A 20,068-nucleotide genomic window follows, 5' to 3' on the forward strand; every position below is an offset into this window, starting at 1 on the left:
GATGGCTTTTTCTTCCCTTGAAGCCTATATTTTATGGGAAGCAGTAGATGGTGACTAAAAACTGATACGGTTTGTCTCATTAAACTTTGTTGAGGGGCTGGCGCCGTGGCCGAGTGGTTAAGTTCTTGCGCTCCGCTGCAGGCGGCCCAGTGTTTCGTTGGTTCGAATCCTGGGCGTGGACATGGCACTGCTCATCAAACGACGCTGAGGTGGCGTCCCACATGCCACAACTAGGAGGACCCACAACGAAGAATATACAACTATGTACCGGGGGGCTTTGGGGAGAAAAAGGAAAAAATAAAGTCTTTAAAAAACAAATAAATACATAAATAAAAATAAAAAATAAAAGAAAAGATACTTTGTTGAGTATTAGTGTAGAGTTTAGAAAACTGACCAACATAGACTTGGCTACCACTTACTGGGAGCTGCTTATATTTCTTCTGCCCGGTACTACTGGCAAGGACTTTCTTGACGTTCATCGCTCCTTGGATGTAGCTTTCCCAAATGCTGAGCTGACTCGCAGGTGGGATTGACTCACTCAAGCAAATATGTGAAGAGGGTTTGGATTTGTAAAATATAATTGGCTTTCAACTTAAGCTAGACTTCAGATGAAGGAAGGAGGAATTGTTCTTATACATCTCCAATCTTGTTCCTTCTTGGTAGGCTAAGAAATTACACAGATGGCGTTTCTTCAGTATGTGTGGCTTCCGAAATGCCAGAGACTCCATCATCCTTGTAGAGCTGTCCATTGGTCGCTTGTTTTCGGTGTTAACTTTTCTTCTCATAGAAATTCATTTGGAGAATACAGATTTACCTATTTCTAAGCAACTGACAAGTTTTCATCTTAAAGAACATCCCAGCATGACTTGCAGTAAGGTTTGCCAGTTTAACTTTTTGTGAGCTTCATTTAAAATCAAGGGTGGCTTTAGAGAGGACTTCAAATTAAGGCTAATGACTTTTTATTACAAACGTATAAGGTGAGCAGTAGTAACCTGGCTTGTTCTTTCCCAACATTCAAGAATCGTTGATTCTTATACTCCATGAACCAATACAAAGTGATTTCCAAGCGAAAAATAACAAGGTGCAGAATATTTTGCCGTGCTACCTTCTGAGCAAGAAAGAGAGGGAAAATAATATAAGTACACATTTGCTGTTTTCTACCTCCACAAATGAGCATAAACCAGAAACCAATGAAAATGAGGAGGGGGAAGCAGAGTTGAAGAGATAGGAATGAAAATGAGACTTCTCTGAATATACCTATTAAACTTTTGAGACGTGTTTTATATGTCAAAAAATAAAAAGAAAGGAAACTTTAAAGTTGTTTATAAACAGAAACAAATGAACCTAACTACATTTCAAATTAATTATACAATCACCCAGGAAACAGTGCTTAAACTAACCATCCTTTGTGAAATATATTCTAAGGACAAAAAGAACTTCAGTGAAATGTTGACAGTTCACTGTGTAGATTATTGTTAGTAATAATATTAGTCTTGTAATTTTCAAATTATTTTATGTATATTATAGAATAAAGCAAATAAGTACATGTATTATTGCTATTAGAGACCAAGATTAACATAAGCGAAAAGAGATACAAATAGGAAAATTAAAAATTAAAGGAAATATCAATATGACCTCAAGAGTAAAATAAAAAGATTTGTTTCTCTCCTCACTGAAAGAAACTAGGAACACTGACATGTCTAATAGCAATTAGCACACCTTTTGCCCAGATATTACTTTCTAAACACCATTTCCCACTGAAAGAAATCAGGGCTCCTTGGAGAAATGGCTGATTCCAGGTCTGAAGCAGAGAAAGAACAAAGTGGACCTGGTATATCCAAAGAAGTACTTTAAATGGGGTCACGTCAAAAGGACAGAAGAGTCAGCTTGAAGGAGAATCCCACTGGCCCAATTTGGGACATTTGGAGCGTTCACTGCACTCATTATGTAATTGAGTGTAACATATTGAATAAATAAAGCATGAATAACAAGTAAAAAAGAAAGTGAAAGAGGAAGAAGAAAAACTTCTTTACGAAAGATTGCCAGCTAATGTATATGGAACAAATGATTGAAAAAAGTTGTGATTCTATAAACTCCCCCTTCCCAATATAATTGGTTCAGGCAAGGAATATGAACAGATGGTAAAGTCACTAGGGAACAGCATATTCACAGGCTGACAAGTATCCCACAAATTAACCTTTACTTGCAAAGGAGAAAATATACTTTTCAAAGACTGATGGTCTCACTTTAACAAAGGATTCAGTTTAGAGTCACTGATAGTGGAACAACTTGACATTATGTGCTACCTGCTGCAAAGAGAAGTATGCAACATGATCTATGAAATATTCTTCTCAAAATTGTAATCTCTTTCTACTCAGACCTCAAAACTGCACTTTCAGTTTACAGGAAGGAAACGATCTGAAAAATTCAGAATATGGGAGATTCTATAAGGCAGTTGGCGTGGACTCTAAAAGGAAAAGTGAGGATCACAAGGCGGGGTTGGGTAGGGGGGAGGCAAGAAGACTGTTCTAGATTAGCAGAGACTAAAGGAAGCTAACAGCCAAATGCATTTAGTGAACTTTGATTCCAACTTGAGTTGGAATAGTTGGGGATGCTGTTGGGTCTACAGCTATGAAAGGTGTTCTTTCGGAGAAGTTTGACTACAGACTGGATATTTGAAAGTATGTGTGTGTACATATGTATATATACAGAGAAAGAAACCTAAAATGGAAAATGGAAAGATTCAATCTAGGTGAAGGTTATGCAGGTGTTCATTATACTATTTTTTAAAAATTTGTATATATTAAAAATGATCGGAAAAATAAATAGAAAGTGCAACAGTGGGCGGGGACTGGGAGCGCTTTGGTGTATCACTAAAGTCATGGGTATGTTCCAGGAACCTAGATTTCTTCAGTCACCTGTACCAAAAAAAAATTTTAATGTTGATGATAATCACTGTCAGGAGAAAGAGAAGAATGACTGACATGTTTTCATGTAATATTGGTAGCAGATTGAGAATGAGGAAAGTATGGACAGGCCAGGCAATTGGACAGGTAGATAGTTAAATAAGCATTGAAACATAGTCTGGGTGTGTACATTCTGTTGTAAATTGTGGTTTTCAAAAGATTAGGGTAGGCTTTTCCTGTCCTACTTGTTGCCATTTTTTAACTTCTTAATTTTACCTCTAGTTGGCAGTTGGAGGCCCACATCACTCATTTTGGCAGTTTTTTAAGCTTTACATTCCTTCCTCACCATTTAAGTGGCTCAGCAGTGTGGGCCCTGGCATTGCCTCACCACTTTCTCCTACCAACGTTGATGAAAGATCAAGTCGAGTCCCGTTTTAAAAGGAATATTTCTTCTGACTGTGGAATTGGATTCTAGCAAATGTGTGTGTTATATCCTGTTACTGTTGAGACACAGAGATGGGTGGAGTCGGGGAGGGAGATGTGTGTGATTAGTCAGCTTGCTCACCCCCTCCCCCCGCAGAAACTCAGCACCCATCTGGAGAAACTGAGAACTTAAGAAACTTGAGACAAGGAAGGAGGGCAGCGAGCAGCCAAAACCTGCCTGAGTCTCAGAAGAGTGGTTTCTGCACTAGGGAATGGAAGAAGTGACTGAAGGTGGCTGTGGATTTGACTCTGGGGCCTGAGATTGATTCCCTTGAGATAAATTGTTTTCTGGTGATGTACCTGAGGGCAACGTGTTGGGAAGGGGAGGCCCTTCTTTGAGAAATTTCTTTTACCTAATTGAAAGTCTGAAAGATGTTCAGACTTACATAGTTCTTGTATCAAGAAGTTGGTGTTTACTGATAACTGTTTCTTTGGAATCGTCTGAAATGGGAATCAGACTGATCAGTGGTAAGTATCAAGAAAAGGTCTTGTACCTGTTTAGGCTGACACCCATACTCTCTTACTTTCCTCTGAAAAAAGAGCGGGTGAGAGTAGAAGCTGTAAAAGAAAAAATAAATGTCAGAAGATGTGTGAAAGAGGGATTAGAAAAGATGTGGTAGGAATCCTGGAAGGTGTTTATAGCACACTGCTTAGTAATTGACTTTATTAAAATTTCTAGCTTCTATAGTTATTTTTTTGCTCAGTTGCTAAGTGTTAGCTAAGAAATATGCTGACCATAATTTCTAAACAGAAAAATCTGCACATACAATGTGCTGGAGGAGATAGTGGGACAGATTATGTAAATTTAGGAAGGTCTTCAGACAATCGGTGGTGTACCAGAAGAGGGCTACTGGCCCTTCACATAATGCCGACTGATCCCTCTACTTGCGTCTAAGCTATGCTTTCTTAATGATTTGTTTTTCTAATAATTGCTGTTTACCTTTGAGTCTGGTTCTTCACTCTTAGGAGGAAACCTTGCTGAGGAAATTAAAAGCTGTTAGATAAGCATGTGAAATAACAGTTTTAATAAAATGTCTAGCCTAACCTCTGATTTTTGGAGGCCTAAATTAAACAATATCCAGATAGGATTGTGAAGGTTACAGTATCTAGCATGTTCCTAAAGAAGCAGTAAAATTCTATTACAACACCATTTGTGTTATTACACTGTGGGTCAAAACACATCTACAGATTGCAAGGGACTATATTTCCTTTTGTAGATCTTTCCTGGAATAGCACTGGGTACTTATTGGTGCCTACCAAATGTGTTGACTAAAAGAATATAATAGTCCATGAGCATTATCCTCATGATCATCCATTGGCCATAGTGTCATAGTGGAATTCTGGTGGCTTTTAATTCTGATTCAGGAGCTACAAGACAGAATTGAGTGGGACCTGGGAAGAAAGTGTAGCTAAGCTGTTTAACATCTGGATAGATAGACCATGTGTTTGTGGAAGTAAACTTCTCAGCTTCTAATGGTAAAAAAAAAATATCAGGATCAACTGAACAAGTTGTATACAACAATTTTTCTTCTCTGGAGGCTTATACCTGTTTGGGATTGCCTGTGATTCCTTTTTCTTGGTAAGTTGTTTACAGCAATTCTTTCAGCTCACTCTGTCACCAGACTCTGTCACTAGGTGGTGGATGTACTGTCCCCCAAATTATTTCTTCAGTAGAGCTTTTCTTGTATCATTCTCAGTATCACATGGAACAGAGTCAAACATTGTACCCACTAAGCTCTTTGAAGAGATCCTCCAAAATAGCACATTAAATTGGTCTGATATTTAATTGAGTTTTTACGAGTAGACTTCTGTATTTGGATGTGCTATCTGTTGAATGGGTCAGTCTGACCTCCTAGCCTTTCTCAGCTGTGATGTTAGTCCAAGAATGGAACACTAGTGTGCTGCTTGTGGGGAAAGCTGTTTATAAGGTGGTGAGTATCCAAACACAAAAAGTTCTTTAACATAGGACTTAAGATTTTCAGATACTTTTTGGACTTCAACTACCTTACGTCCCCTCTTCCCCATCCTACGTCATATTTAGACCTGCCATTCCTTAGAGATCTACATTTGAAGAACACTAAAGTACACCAGTTAAGACTTAATGATTGGGAGAAATCATGATAATAGGAAGTAATGTAAAAAGAACAACTTTGCAGTAGTCTTTGGATTTTGTTTTTACCTAAGTGATCATATTTGGCTTAAATGCAGTGTGTCCAAGTCAATTAGAAGGCTGTTATTGAGATATGGTTTTACTAGAGAGAAAAGTTGTGATACCCAAAAATTGCTTTTGGTGACAGTGTTTTATTTACAATGTGAAGGTGAAGGACACTCCAGGAGGTGCTTCACTAAGGAGAAGGCAGAGCTGCTTACTAGCTGTGAAGACGGCCGGTGGAGGGAGCAGGGCTGGTGGAAACTGGCAGAGCAGCTGCCTTCCACAGCAGCAGTTGTGCTGTAGGTTCTCTTCATCGTGTAGTTTGGGGGTGGGAGAGAAGACAAGGTTATTATGCATCTTTGGGTAGATGGATCACCTTAATTATAAGCAGTGAGAATGTCAAAGAGCTGCCAGAATAGATAGCCACTCATCCATGTCATGGCTTGAGTTAGCATTCTGCCCACTTCAAATATAGATGGGGCACTGTGCTGACTAGTAAACTACTTGCATCACAGTCTGACGTGTTTAGATGGGAAAGATTTTGCTAAGCTTTAGGCTACTAATGAGCTGTATTAATACAAGGTGGAATTTTAACTATTAATGTAGTTCTGAGGTGCTGAAGCAACACATTTCTATCTTGCCAGAGTCACCTCTCTATTTTTTATTTAAAAAACTGCGAATGTTATTGCATTTCCCTCCCCCAGTGCCCCACCCCTGGGTAGATGGTTTCTGGGAACATACCCAGAACCTTTTGAAAAAAGATGAGCAAGGGAGGGAATTGTAACAGCCACGAGAGGAGAGCAGCTTCCGAATAGGCTGCCCATGCCAGGAGCAAGGAGGCTGATGAAGGAAGGGGCTGCCTCTGGAGGGTGTTAAAAGGCATTGATGGTCTCTTGACTGTGTATTTTTTCTGCCACCAAAATAACTGCATATTGGATTGAAAGTCATTACTTTGATCCTGGTTTCATCCCTTCAGTAAAACTAGCTTTGCTGACTGCAGAAGTCATGTGAACATGGAGTGGGAAATCCTATCTAGAAGGACAGATGCTGACCTATGGCCACTTCAATGAGTGTTTTTTTTTGAAAGGCAGTTGTGCTTTTGACAGTTAAGCTATTTAAAGTTTTAACACCTAAGCTAAAAAAGCTGCTTCAGAGGTACAGATATTTGTTAATCAAATTCTGATGCAGTAGATGTTGTTAAGCTTGAGTCTATTATTATTTATTTTTGAAATTTGATTGACTTGATCTTAGAGAAGAAAGAAATTTGAAAGGTTTACTCATTCTATAGATAATTATTGAATGGTTTCTATGCACAAGGTCCTGGGCTGGATGCCAGGATATGTAACTCTTTCCCTTCCATGGCTTTAGGATCTGTCTTCAGACTTAATAAAACAGGCTGTGGACTCTACCTCCTCCTTATTTCACAGAGTATCCTAAAGAAAAAAACTTTCCCGATTACATGTTGAGCCAAGGTGAATTTTAAGTGGAAGTACACTCAGGTTTTTCTCTTGGGCCTACTGTATCTTTGGCTGTTACTGCATGGCTATTCTCTGCTTTTATTCTTGGTATGAAAACACAAATCTGGGTTCCCTTGCTTACTGCTTTATTACTTATGGAGTCCTACTAATTCAATGATTGATTTGTTCATACTGACTGCCTGTGCCCAGGCTGCACATTTATAATGCCATCTGATGCTGCCCTAGCTGGAGGGGTCATCTGACAGAGGAGGGGAACGTTTCACAGCTCTAACTAATGGGGCAGTTTACTGTTCCTGGCTTCAGAATGGCTATAACCATGTTGTTAGCATTATGGAGAGAAGATTTTAATCTGTAATAGTGTACATTTCCAGAGATATTTTCTAAAGACTTAGTTTAATGTATTATCCATGAGAACCTTTTCAAATTTAGTTAGATTGTCTCAATTCAGATTCTCAAACTATTCTGTTTTTCAGGAGGCTGAAGTTTATTTTATATTTTACCTAGTTTTTAAATTTGTTTTGCTGGAAAAGATTTGCCCTGAGCTAACGTCTGTTGCCCATCTTCCTCTTTTTATGTTTTTTTTCTCCCCAAAGCCCCAGTGCATAGTTGTAGATTCTAGTTACAAGTCCTTCTAGTTCTTCTTTGTGAGGTGCTGCCACAGTATGACTACTGACAGATCAGTGGTGTGGTACCAAACCCGGGCCACCAAAGCAGAGCATGCCGAACTTTAATCACTGGGCCGTTGGGGCTGGCTCTATTTTATATTTTGAAGAAAAGATTTATCAGAGTTTAAATAGGAATTCAGGAGAGAAGTTTAAACCATTTAATGGAAGAGAGTATTTTCATACTCTTTAGGAACATCCATTAATTTATTTATAAATAATATTAACTGTAAGCTACTTGCTATTTATTAAAGCCAGTTTTCCAAGTATTCTTCAAATAATTACCTAGTTCTGCTTTATTTCATTTAAGGATGTTTTTAATACAAAGTTTACCAAGTCGTTATTTTCTTCCTTCAAATTAGTCCTAATTAGTTGGAATTTACTGTGGTGTGTATGTGTCTTTTGATCTCTCTTTCATTGGTATATTCTGGTATTTTACTGGATATCGAAGATTCTGGGGATACTACTTTGGCTTTGTGACGTATAGCTATATGGTTGGACTCTGACTATTGGCACCCCAATGCCCATCACTATTTCAAGGCATCTCTTCTTAAGTCTTTCAAAAAAACAAGACCATTGCTAACTTCAGGATAAGAATGTGTTACAAGAGAATCTTCTGAAAAAAAGAGAAAACAAGCAGAAGCACTATGAGATTATGCCTGTGTTTTGATAAAGTTGGGAGGAAGGGTAAAGAGTTTAATGTCAAAGTTTTAAGAGAAAAAACTTTATGGAATGTGGGAAGGAAACTTTGTGAAATCGGATCTTAAGGCCCCCCCCCCCCCCAAGATTCCACTGAAACTATTGGGAAGCCACAGTGATTGGCATTTTAGGAGGAATCAGAGAGTAGCCTATCCCCATCCTCATTTCTGGTGAAAGAGTTGCTGGCTTAGTAGGAGACACATGATAACATTAGCTTTTAGGGAAGACACTGTATGGTCTTTAAAATGGAACATTTCATAGAATCCTTGTTGCAGATTTTCAACTTCTGTCTTCCTCTTATAGCAGATCCAGTTTGCTGATGACATGCAGGAGTTCACCAAATTCCCCACCAAGACTGGCCGAAGATCTTTGTCTCGCTCCATCTCTCAGTCCTCCACTGACAGCTACAGTTCAGGTAAGTGTGAACTTCATGTCCTCTCTAATCCCTCTTCCCTGTTGCAGAGGCTTAAGCTACTTCTCTATCCAGTGTTCTCCACTTACCTGGAATCTGAAAATACCTCATGTCAGGACTGCCCATCATTGGTGCAAAAAGCTGATAATGAATGGTTGGGAAATGGGAATGTTCCAATCAGGCTTGTAGCTGGGGAAGCTTTTGTCATCCTGAGACTGTCTCTGTGTGTGGTCTGTGGCCGGTGCCTGGTTGGTAGTCCTGGGCTGGTTCCCATTCCCACGTTTATCTGCCCAAGTTACAGAGAGAGAAAATCAATGGTATTTTGGCTGACAGAACTGGCCTTGAAAAAGAGGTGTACTTTAGAAGCATAATTGCTCATTTCTTTGTATAAGATACACCTGCCACCCATCTTTTTCTTTCTTGTCTCCAAGACTGCTTGAATTGTAACAATAAAAATGAGTATTTTGGCTCCTTTCATTTACTGGGTTACCCTTTATGTTGAAGTACCCTCCCCTATTAACCTCTGGAGTGGGAAAGGTTCAAACTACTATAATATGGCTCCAGCTCTGTTTCTTTTTAGTTCTTTTCTCCTGTCTTAACGCTATATAAGTAGTCTTTTTTCTGATTTGAATTGTGCCCTTCTCAGCTTTTGAGAGAGTACTAGAAAATGCACATAGAAAAGGATATAGAATTTTACGATTTGAGTACTGGAGGGACACACTCTGAAAGACCCACAGGGGCGTCTAATCCAACCCCCCTCATTAGGCAACGGAGGAAGCCTGTTAAAAGATTGAGCCTTGCCCAAGGTCGTAGGTTGCTGTTAAAGTCAGCAAAGAGATCTGTACCAAAAGCCATTTATTATCTTTTACCAGAAGATTGTTTGCATTATATTATTAACATTAAAGACTGGGTTTGAAGTACAAGAAATGTGTAAAAACAAACAAACAAACAAACAAATTTTTAGAAACTTATTCTCTGCCCTGTGCCACTGACAACCCAATACAGACAAGATAGCCAGACAAGGGCAAATGATGGTATACAGGGTTAAATACTGAAATGAATGAATATACAGATTCACTGTAGACATGTTGCAAATTTAATGGCTATTAGAGATGAAAAGGTATCTTAGAGTGACATAAAAGGTAGTGGCTGACAAGCAGGCTAATTATTGCTAAGAAAGAATTAATTGCGAAAGATTGAGTTATAAGAGGAAGAAAGATGAAATGAGTGAAGAAAGTTTAACAAAGTTTCCGAAGATCTTGATGGCCATATATTATGGGAACCTGTCAGAGCAGTTTTAAGGCTCAGTGATGTAGTTAAATTGTCCTAGTGGGGTAGATACCTTTAGTAATGTTTGCTTTAGCTAGACAGAAGTATTTGTGTTAGCTAGCAGTATGTGGAAGTCAGCGAGAGAGGCCTAATGCACTGGCAGAGACAGTGATTGGGAAAATAGTCAATCCAAAGAGGATTATTTAGGATTCACTAGAGGTGGTGCAGGATTGGGATCAATAGCTCCTTATCGTAGGCACTAATGGCAGGGTGTCATCAGGGTGGGTAAAAGGGCCACAATGTTGAAAGAGCCACAGGAGTTTCATTCATACCATCTATTAGACCCTGGAGGAGCAGAACTGAGAGTGGCGGAAAAGGTGGCTCCAATTAAGAGTGTTCGCTTAACTTAAATGAGAGTCCCTTGGGGACAGAACTCTGTGGACTTGGGGCCATTGAGGTTTTTCTGTGCTCGTTTCTTTCTTTCCCGGCTCTAGCTGCATCCTACACAGATAGCTCTGATGATGAGGTTTCCCCCCGAGAGAAGCAGCAAACCAACTCCAAGGGCAGCAGCAATTTCTGTGTGAAGAACATCAAGCAGGCAGAATTTGGTCGCCGGGAGATTGAGATTGCAGAGCAAGGTAAAGAAAGGGAGTGGGTAGGGGACCAGAAACAACCCACTTTCAGGTCGTCAAGATCCACAAACAACTTAAGTCTCTAAAGCTAACTTGAAAGTCTCCTGGGAAAATCCACTATCCTGGACCTTTGTATAAACAGATCCCTCTGTATGGAGCTTGTGCTTCAGAATTCTTGTTCTCCCTGCTTCCTGTTCTCAGCATGTGGCAATTACAGAGTAGTTTCTGTTTTCCTCCCGCATGACACCGTATTCAAAGATCTACTTGCAGTCAGCAAGTCCTGGATCACTACTACATAGTGGTTAGTTCTGCTGGATCCTACCATAGCTGCCAATTGCAGAGACCCAGATTTCCCAGAAGCAGCAAATGTGGGAGGGGTTTCAGCTAAGGATGTGACTGAGGGTTTCGTTTGATCTTTGGTCCTGAGCACCCTGTGCTGGAGCAAGAGTAAAAGTGACTGACAGCCAGTTAAATCTTGGTTTCTCCACCCCACCCCACTCTCGTAAGATCTCTTTACTCTTATTGCTTTGACATTGAAGGCATGTTCTATATTAGGAGGGAGTACAGAAACCAAACAGACTGACAGAATAGGGTTAGCCACTATAGAAAAACAGAAGCAAGTGGCTTCTGCTAAGGGTAAAGTCTTTCTTTCTGGTCTGATGATTATATTTATGAGGCTAGTAGCCAATGCCATAACTACTTCCCTCTCCTCCCAAATGAGTGATGAGACTCACCGTTCGTTTTGATCAGTTTTAAGAATTTATGTCATTCTCTGTTCGGGCCTTTGCATATAAGGCCAAAACAGTAGAGGAAGAGAGAAATCCCAAGTGATGATATGACAACTCTCCACTTTTGTTTTGCTGTTGAAGCTGCCAGTCATCACAGAAATGTACTTAGAATTTGTCTACCTTATCTCACCGTCTCTCAACAGATCCAGACCAGCTCTAGGTGTTGCTGGGACGGGAATTGATATTGCTAGTGCAGACCTAGCTCAAATCCTCTGTTCTTTCACAGACATGTCTGCTCTGATTTCACTCAGGAAACGTGCTCAGGGGGAGAAGCCCTTGGCTGGTGCTAAAATAGTGGGCTGTACACACATCACAGCCCAGACAGCGGTGAGTTTATTGGGAGAAAAGAGAGGGACTTCTGATAATGGGAACAAAGAAACTTTCTTTACTTGCTTTTCCTTCCCTATCTATCCAACCTCCAAATACTATTAGGTAGGACCTCCCTATAACACAGTAATGAGGTTTTCTACTTTGTTTGTATAAGTATAACCTAATTTTATAAAAAGCAAGAGTAAATTTTATAAAAATGTCATTAAGACTTTAGGAACATATCTTTTGGGTAAAGTTAGATGTCAATGTGCTGCCCAGCTAGATTACCCCCTTTTGTAACCCCCCAGTGTAGCACCTGTTGCTGCAGAGTTGGTGGGTATTGTTCTCCTATATGCTACTCCTGTTTGGCCCTCCTCTTCCTCACCCTGTCTTCCTATACATCTACATAGGTGTTGATTGAGACACTCTGTGCCCTGGGGGCTCAGTGCCGCTGGTCTGCTTGCAACATCTACTCCACTCAGAATGAAGTGGCTGCAGCACTGGCTGAGGCTGGTATGTTCAGCTTTTTTTCACCAACTTTGCCTCAAAATAATTATCTAAACATAATTTTTCTGTATCAAAATTGTCTTTACAGTGTCATGTATGTCTAGGGGCTGTAAAATTTGGAGGATAGTGAAAATATCAACAGGAAAATGGATAATAAAATTAAGGTCCATATCCACGATGGAATATTATACAGTCATAAAAAGTGATCTCTGAAAAGAATCTGCTTACACGGGGAAATGCCCAATTCTAATATTAAATGAATAAGGAAGAATACTAATTTATACGAGCTATATTAGTATGGGCTCAGTGGGTCTCCTTTCGCCAAAAGTCTCATCACTTTTGAGAGAACACAAGTAAGAAGCATCTTTGTATTGATAGTTCATTAGGTAATTTGATATTCAATATTGCATTGGAACTATATGGACAACTTGTTCAGTTAAACGTAAAACAATTTTTATTGTTAAAATATTCAGAAGAAAATCACCATGAAGTTCTTTAAGAATCTCCCATCTTCCTAGGATCCTCAGAAAGCAACTTTATAGCACTTCTGTTTTTCTTGTTTACTCTTTTCTGGTGTTTATTGCATAAAATTAAGGAGATTCCCCAAAAAAGCCATAATTTTACTACACTGAGATATCTGGCATATTTTCCTTTTTTTATTCTCTTTTTTTTTTTTACAGAGATTAAGTAAATCTCAGTATGTGTACAATTTTATAACCTATATATAACATTTTCAGAAGTAATTTTTCATGTTGCTCAAGACCTGGACGGCATCATTTATAATACTCAGTCACATGGTGGTCTGATTTTATTTCACTGTTTTCCTAATGTTGACCATTTAGGTTGTTTTAAGTTACTTACTGATATAAATTTTCCAGTGAATAACTTTGTTTTGATTCCCACTTCATTTTATCTCCTTTGGATAGAGTTCCAAGTATAAAATTGGCCAAAGAGATTGACATTTTAAGATTCCCAAATCCTTTCAAAAACTAAAATCCCTTAAATTTTTAACCAATTTCTGAACTAAAGGTGCTATTTTGACTTTTTGCTCGTCCTTAGTTGTTTCTTTTCCAGAATCGTTTCTATAGCCTTTTTCTTTTCACCTGGATCTCAGAAAGTGACGTTGGTATAGGACACTCCCCAAAGGAGGAATCAGCTGATTTGTTTCCATCTCTGTAGGAGTTGCAGTGTTCGCTTGGAAGGGCGAGTCGGAAGATGACTTCTGGTGGTGTATTGACCGATGTGTGAACATGGATGGGTGGCAGGCTAACATGGTAATAATGCATATTCATCCTACACTTTTGACAATAGATTTGTTTCCTTTTTTCCCTCAAAGCATGGTTCCCTAAATATGTTCTGGATGTTCGGTCTTATGCACTTAACTTTGTTGCCAAAGTGTTTAGCTTGATATCTATTCGGAATGGGTCTGAATACCGAATGGAAAGGTGGGGGAAGGGTAAGATTAACTGGACATGTGTGGCTCAAACATAGCAGAATGGTATAGAAGGAAATGATGTGGCACCTCTTTGGGGTAGGATCCTGATTTCTTTCCTTCCTGCCCCAGCTCTCCTTTTGCATCCAAAGGGGCTATGTGTTTCAAGACTCTAGGCTAAAAATGAGTGTGTGATTAGCCTAATACTCTTCACCATAGCCTAGAACAAACTTAGGAATCCTTTTAACCATTTTACACCAACAAATTTGACTGTGTTTCCACTGTCTAAACCTGCTCTCAGGAGCTCTGAGGAGTGCTCTTCCAAAACATGCAGGGCTCTCTTACTAGTACAGAAAGTGGGCTCAAAGTTCCCCCCAGCTCTAGCAGCCTGAATGCCCATAGAAGTCTTCTGGCTGTTCTGTAGATCCTGGATGATGGGGGAGACTTAACCCACTGGGTTTATAAGAAGTATCCAAACGTGTTTAAGAAGATCCGAGGCATTGTGGAAGAGAGCGTGACTGGTGTTCACAGGTAACAGATTCTGGAGTAGCTGCCCCTTGTGTCCTTGCCTCAGCAAATTCTTCTGGTCTCCGTTAGGCGTTAGGGCTGTGTTTCAGACTTGCAGTAACTAAATGGGAGTATCTTCATTAGATAAAACTTTTGAGTTTTTACTTTTGAAAAATCAAGGGGACCCTAAAAGGAAGTTATTTCAGGTTCTAGTTCACACATTTTTCTCTCCCACTTATTCCACTGTGATTCTCAACCAGTGTTGAGAGGTAGGGAGTGAGTTTATCTTGAAAAACTGTATTCAATATTGTATTATAATTTTATTTTGAAATATGAAAAAGAATCCTTGTAAAACTATACATTATATACACTACAAAAAGTAAAACTGGGCAAAATATTCTTGGCTTGTTGGAATACCTAAAAGATATCTGAAAGAGTGTTTCTTTGTTGGGGGCACATTGTAGGTGCTCACACACACAACACAGGGAACCATATCAGATTCATTGATGATCTTGGTTTATCAGAAGTAGGCAGGGTGTTTTTAAAAATTGAGAAAATGTGGGTCTAAGGAAGTACATCCCCTTTTATGGAAGAGAAGTAAATTTTTTCAATTAAAAAGTTTTTTTTCCTTCCAAAAAAAGGGGGGTCGGGGACAAGCAGGTAGAGAGAATGAAAAGAAGTGAGGAGGAATGACAAGGAAATATCTTGTTTATTAATATCCTTGGGTAATAAATAAGACTGGGGAGGGCAGCATGGAGCTTGAGGCGCATTAGCCAGATTTTGCCATGTGTTGTGTTTACCAGCTAACTTTTTTTTTTTGTTTTTGTGGCTTCTTCTCCTTTTAGGCTGTATCAGCTCTCCAAAGCTGGGAAGCTCTGTGTTCCAGCCATGAACGTCAATGATTCTGTTACCAAACAGAAGTTTGATAACTTGTACTGCTGCCGAGAATCCATTTTGGATGGGTAGGTTGACATGTATAGATATTCAAACATATAGCAGGTAAGTTTGGGTTGGGTTGCGATGTTAGTCCGCTATCACTCCAGTCTTGTGCCTTGGTCTTCCTTTGGCTTTAAAAATTGTTTAGAGGGGTCCATTTCATATGGAGCCAGCCAACGTCTAGTTGGAGTTCTTGTGGGGCATTGTCCCCCACTTTTAATTTTGTGCAGAGGTACTGTATTTGAGCTAATAATGTTTGAGTTGAGCTGTTGTCTGTTTCCACAGCCTGAAGAGGACCACAGATGTGATGTTTGGTGGGAAACAAGTGGTGGTGTGTGGCTATGGTGAGGTAAATAGCTGGGCCTCAGTGTCTGTCTTTTCTTAGATTTATTAGAAATGTTGAGTGAAGGAGACGTGTGCTGTCAGTGTAGAGTCAGTGATTCAGGGTTTAAAATATGCTTTTAGATAATGTATCCTAAAATAATAGCACAAGTCCAATGTTCAGATTTATGAGTAGAGACATACAGAATGAATTGTCAGATTTCACCACTTTGTCTTGTGGAATGGAATGTTGGCATCCTTTCCCCCAATTAGAACAGTAACCTTTTATGTGATTTACTTCAAGTGAATATGTAGCATTTTAGTCCCACAGGTGACTTGCAGTAGAGTGAAGGGTGGAATTGGAAGTGGCATATCGTTAATAATCTCTAAACTAGAATAGGTGAAGGAGATTTTCTTACCGTCAACATGACCCACAGAAGTTCCCGAGTTGCTGCTAGCCTGTCCTTCAGTTAGATGCATCTCAAATGAGGGTTATCAGGCTTTTCTGGAATAAGAAAGTAGAGGTTATAGTTGCTCTTCCTTGGTCTTGTTTCCCTAATGGTAACACTTGTATTTCCTTGATCTCTTTTACTGTCCCAAGCCCCAGCCCTTGCTATGAAATATGGAATGTCTGCTAAATCACCTCTCTGACCAAGGGTCACAGCAAAATCTGGATCTGTTTCTGCTCTGCTTAGGTTGGAGCACCCATGCAATCTATGCACTAAATGATTAATGATTTCAGGGAGGTTATTTCCCATCTCCCTAAGAGCCTACTGCCCCAACACCCATGACTTAATGGGCTTGATGGCCTGACTTCTTTCTTATGCTCTGCAGGTGGGAAAGGGTTGCTGTGCTGCTCTCAAGGCCCTCGGAGCAATTGTCTACATCACAGAAATTGACCCCATCTGTGCTCTGCAAGCCTGGTAAGCACAGAGTAGTAATACTGTTAGATTTACTCCAGGTACTTTATGTTTCTGAGAGTTCGTGATTGATTGTATTAACCATTCCTTGCAGAAATCTCTCGAAAGAGGAGAAAGCTAGGATTGCTCTATCCCTTCCATTATAATCCCAGGGCACTCCTAGAGCTTCTTGGCCTTTTCCCTTTCTGGATGGAATCTCAGGAAGTCTGAGGAGGCCAGTGTGTGTAGTTCAGCACAGATTATCACTTATTATCCCTGTGAGGTAGCATTGGATCTGACTTTAGAAGGGAATTTATTTGTCTCATTTTGTGACCACCTTCTGTCCCACTGCTTCCTTACTTTGCTCATAGTGTTCCTTCCTTTTCTTCCAGCATGGATGGGTTCAGGGTGGTAAAGCTAAATGAAGTCATCCGGCAAGTTGATGTCGTAATAACTTGCACAGGTAAGTATCAGTGCTTTGCGTACATGGAGGAGAGTTAACACTGAGGCTAAATCTTGAAAGTGGTCTGACTGACTTCCATGTAAAGTAAGTGAGACCTGTGCTCAGTGTAAAAGTCTCAGAACTAGAGTAAGCTGTCAGAACCTTAACGTGTTTTCCAGAACAAAGAGCCTTTTTCCCTGCTGGCTTTTTATACTACTCAACCTTAAAACCGGTTAACTGAGCCTGAAGACCCGTTAGACAAGGCACACCTCTTTTCTCACAATGTATACGTGCTCTTTAATGCCAGCAAACCTCTTCTCTTCCATGTTCTAACTGAAAGCCAGTTGGTGTCTTTGTTCCCCAGCATCTCTTTCTTTAAACACGTTCCTTTACTTTTAGGAAATAAGAATGTAGTGACACGGGAACATTTGGACCGTATGAAAAACAGTTGTATTGTATGTAATATGGGCCACTCCAACACGGAAATTGATGTGGTAAGGCTTGTCTCATTCCTTTATTACTAGGGCCTTTTTCCCTCTTCTTTCCTTTAGAGCCACGGTCAACTGTGCTCTCTTCCTTTCAGACCAGTCTCCGCACTCCGGAGCTGACTTGGGAGCGAGTACGTTCTCAGGTGGACCATGTCATCTGGCCGGATGGCAAACGCGTCGTCCTCCTGGCAGAGGTACACACACAAGGGTTCCGGCAGTGCAGCATCAGCAGTGTAGTTAGATCCATGCGGGAGAGGGGAGGCAGGAAAGAATATTGGGCCTGTGTTCCCCTGAGCTCTGTCTTTGGATAGAGATACATTTCTCGAATAGTCTGGTCCCCAAAACGGAATCACTCAAAAAATATCTAATTTTTAGTAAGTAACATACTATTTCCTGACTACAGCTGATTCTTCAGCTTGTCAGATTCAGATGGACTTGCAGAAAATAAAATAAAACCTACAGTGCTGGTCTGGAACTGCGACTTTTCCTCTACCACCTGAGCCTAGGGGGTGGAAAGTTAATGTCTGCATTTACTTGACTTATGTGACGTTGGAGTCTGAGACAGAGGGATAATGCCACTCATCCCAGGGCTCTCTTAACTTTTTCAGGGTCGTCTGCTTAATCTGAGCTGCTCCACAGTTCCCACCTTTGTTCTGTCCATCACAGCTACCACACAGGTTTGTGACAAAATGCCTGCTTATCCTGCACAGAGATGAGTGGAACTGGCCTAGATCAGATTCCAGTGAGAGAGCGCCCTGCTATGTTCTTATCAACCTGTTCTTCCTTCAGGTCACGAATTGTCAAGACTTAGGCTTTCTCCAGTCTGGAACAGAGTCGTTAGTCAGGCAGAGTCAGTGTTTGTGTCCCTTTAAGTTGGCTGTTTTAGTTGAGAATATAGTGTTCCTGCTTAGTGGTATTTAGTCTGTTCTTTTATCTGAACTAAACAAAAACACCAACAAATCCTCTTATGACATGTGCTGGCATTTATTACGGTCAAATCCTGTGTGCTGTCACTGTGCTGCATCACTATAATAGTTACCCCAAGACCCTGTTAAATCTGTTTTTATTTTTATGTCCCTGTCAAAAAGTTTTTCTGTCTTTTCTGATCCTCTTTTCCCAACTTAGGCTTTGGCACTGATAGAACTCTATAATGCACCTGAGGGACGCTACAAACAAGACGTGTACTTGCTTCCTAAGAAAATGGGTGAGTGAAAAACAGTAGAAACCTGTACTGATTACCCAGATTGTTGTGTGGTTTGGTAAAATGAATATTATGAAAAGCATTGGGTTTCGAGTCACAGTTCTAATCCCTGTTATGGCACTTAGTGGTTTTTTGTCTCTGGTCAAGTTGTAGTCTCCATGAACCCCAATTTCTTTTCTTTTTTCCCGCCAGTTTCTTTATCAGTAAAGTGAGACTAATACTGCATACATTGTGGAATTGAAGAATTCAGCTAATGGGTGAAAGTGCTCAGCATCATGGTTTAGAGTAGATGCTCTTATTCTAAGTAGCCTTATGAAGTTCAGTAAACTTCCAGGTACCACTGAGTACAGCCTGGGACCAAAAGGAGAGAAACAGAACAACTACAGGTTTTATTGGCCGTCCTCTGTGTGGATATGCAAACAACATCCTGTCATTCCAGGGGACAGCTGTGCTATGTTCATGTGACATAATACATCCTCTCTAATTCTTTACTTTTCTAAATAGTGGTGCCCACCTCCCATCTAAATCCCTGTCCTCTTAAAGCTAAAAAACTTCTTGCTCTCGTTCCCTCCAACAGCTTACCTCAGATTGGTTTTTTTAAAAAAATTATATTCATAAAGGTAAAGCCCAGGAAGCTTATCTCTGAAAATGTAATAGATTTGTGCCAGCTGCCATAGAAATCCATGACCCTAAGATTTGAGGCCTTTGTGGATCTTATCCTCAATAAATGCTAATGACACAGGCTCTTTTGAGCTTTCTGGTGTCCACTTTGAGTCATCATGTGACTATAATCTGGTTACGGAAGTTGCCGCAGGGAGGAGGGAGTAGTGCCTGGCGTGTCAGCCACTGAGGTGAGGCCAGACCCTTGCCAGAGAAGGATGTGAGGTAAACTCTACCCCATTGTGTCACCCTGGTAAATGGCTTTCTCTCTGCACTCTGGATGTACTGAGAGAAGTACTCTGCAATAAAGGCAACTTTGGTGGGGGGGTTTTATTAAGCAAATATTTTGAGTTGTAGATTCCTTCAAAGTTATTCCATCCCTTAGCCTTTTTCTCAGAAAGCTTCAGATGAAAATAAGGGAAAGTTATACTGTGAGAGGCATATTTGAAATGGAGTCTGCTCCCCTGGTGTTTTATTTTTCCTAGATGAGTACGTTGCCAGCCTGCACCTGCCATCATTTGATGCCCACCTGACAGAGCTGACAGATGACCAAGCAAAATATCTGGGACTCAACAAAAATGGGCCATTCAAACCCAATTATTACAGGTAACTTGGGGGAAAGCAAGTGAAAAGCTCTTTTCCCCAATATTAAACCAAGTAGGCTAGCCCACTTTATTAAATAAAGTATTATACCTGCCTTTGAAGAGGGCAAGACCTCTGCTCTAAACTAACAGGGTAGGCAGAGAAATTGTGCATCTAGTAGTATGTAAAGAAGTAAGGGTTTTCTAAAATTTTGGAGCTTGGGCCTCACCCTAGAGATTCTGATACAATTGCTCTGGGATGGGGCTCAGGCTTATTTTGTAAAATCTCCCCAGATTATTCTAA

The 20,068-nt window shown here is 40.2% G+C and overlaps 1 protein-coding gene across 5 annotated transcripts in view; it reads left to right on the forward strand.

Annotated features, from left to right (window-relative positions):
* The window catches only part of AHCYL1 (adenosylhomocysteinase like 1), a 37,281-nt gene that overhangs the window by 14,941 nt on the left and 2,272 nt on the right, over nt 1-20,068 (forward strand). For 2 of the 5 annotated variants that reach the window (XM_014835202.3, XM_070487008.1), the window contains exons 2-16: nt 8,684-8,795; nt 10,556-10,699; nt 11,708-11,808; nt 12,201-12,303; nt 13,477-13,571; nt 14,154-14,260; nt 15,082-15,198; nt 15,458-15,521; nt 16,328-16,416; nt 16,785-16,855; nt 17,234-17,328; nt 17,418-17,516; nt 17,931-17,999; nt 18,448-18,526; nt 19,669-19,789. In XM_014835202.3, coding sequence (XP_014690688.2) covers nt 8,684-8,795; nt 10,556-10,699; nt 11,708-11,808; nt 12,201-12,303; nt 13,477-13,571; nt 14,154-14,260; nt 15,082-15,198; nt 15,458-15,521; nt 16,328-16,416; nt 16,785-16,855; nt 17,234-17,328; nt 17,418-17,516; nt 17,931-17,999; nt 18,448-18,526; nt 19,669-19,789 — 1,466 coding nt within the window. Of the gene's footprint in view, nt 1-3,482; nt 3,858-8,683; nt 8,796-10,555; nt 10,700-11,707; nt 11,809-12,200; nt 12,304-13,476; nt 13,572-14,153; nt 14,261-15,081; nt 15,199-15,457; nt 15,522-16,327; nt 16,417-16,784; nt 16,856-17,233; nt 17,329-17,417; nt 17,517-17,930; nt 18,000-18,447; nt 18,527-19,668; nt 19,794-20,068 lie in introns of those variants that run through there. The other 3 variants (XM_014835204.3, XM_014835203.3, XM_014835200.3) reach the window with 3 other exon arrangements.

This window comes from Equus asinus, chromosome 16 (genome assembly GCF_041296235.1).
Source record: "Equus asinus isolate D_3611 breed Donkey chromosome 16, EquAss-T2T_v2, whole genome shotgun sequence".
NCBI classification, from domain to species: domain Eukaryota; kingdom Metazoa; phylum Chordata; class Mammalia; order Perissodactyla; family Equidae; genus Equus; species Equus asinus.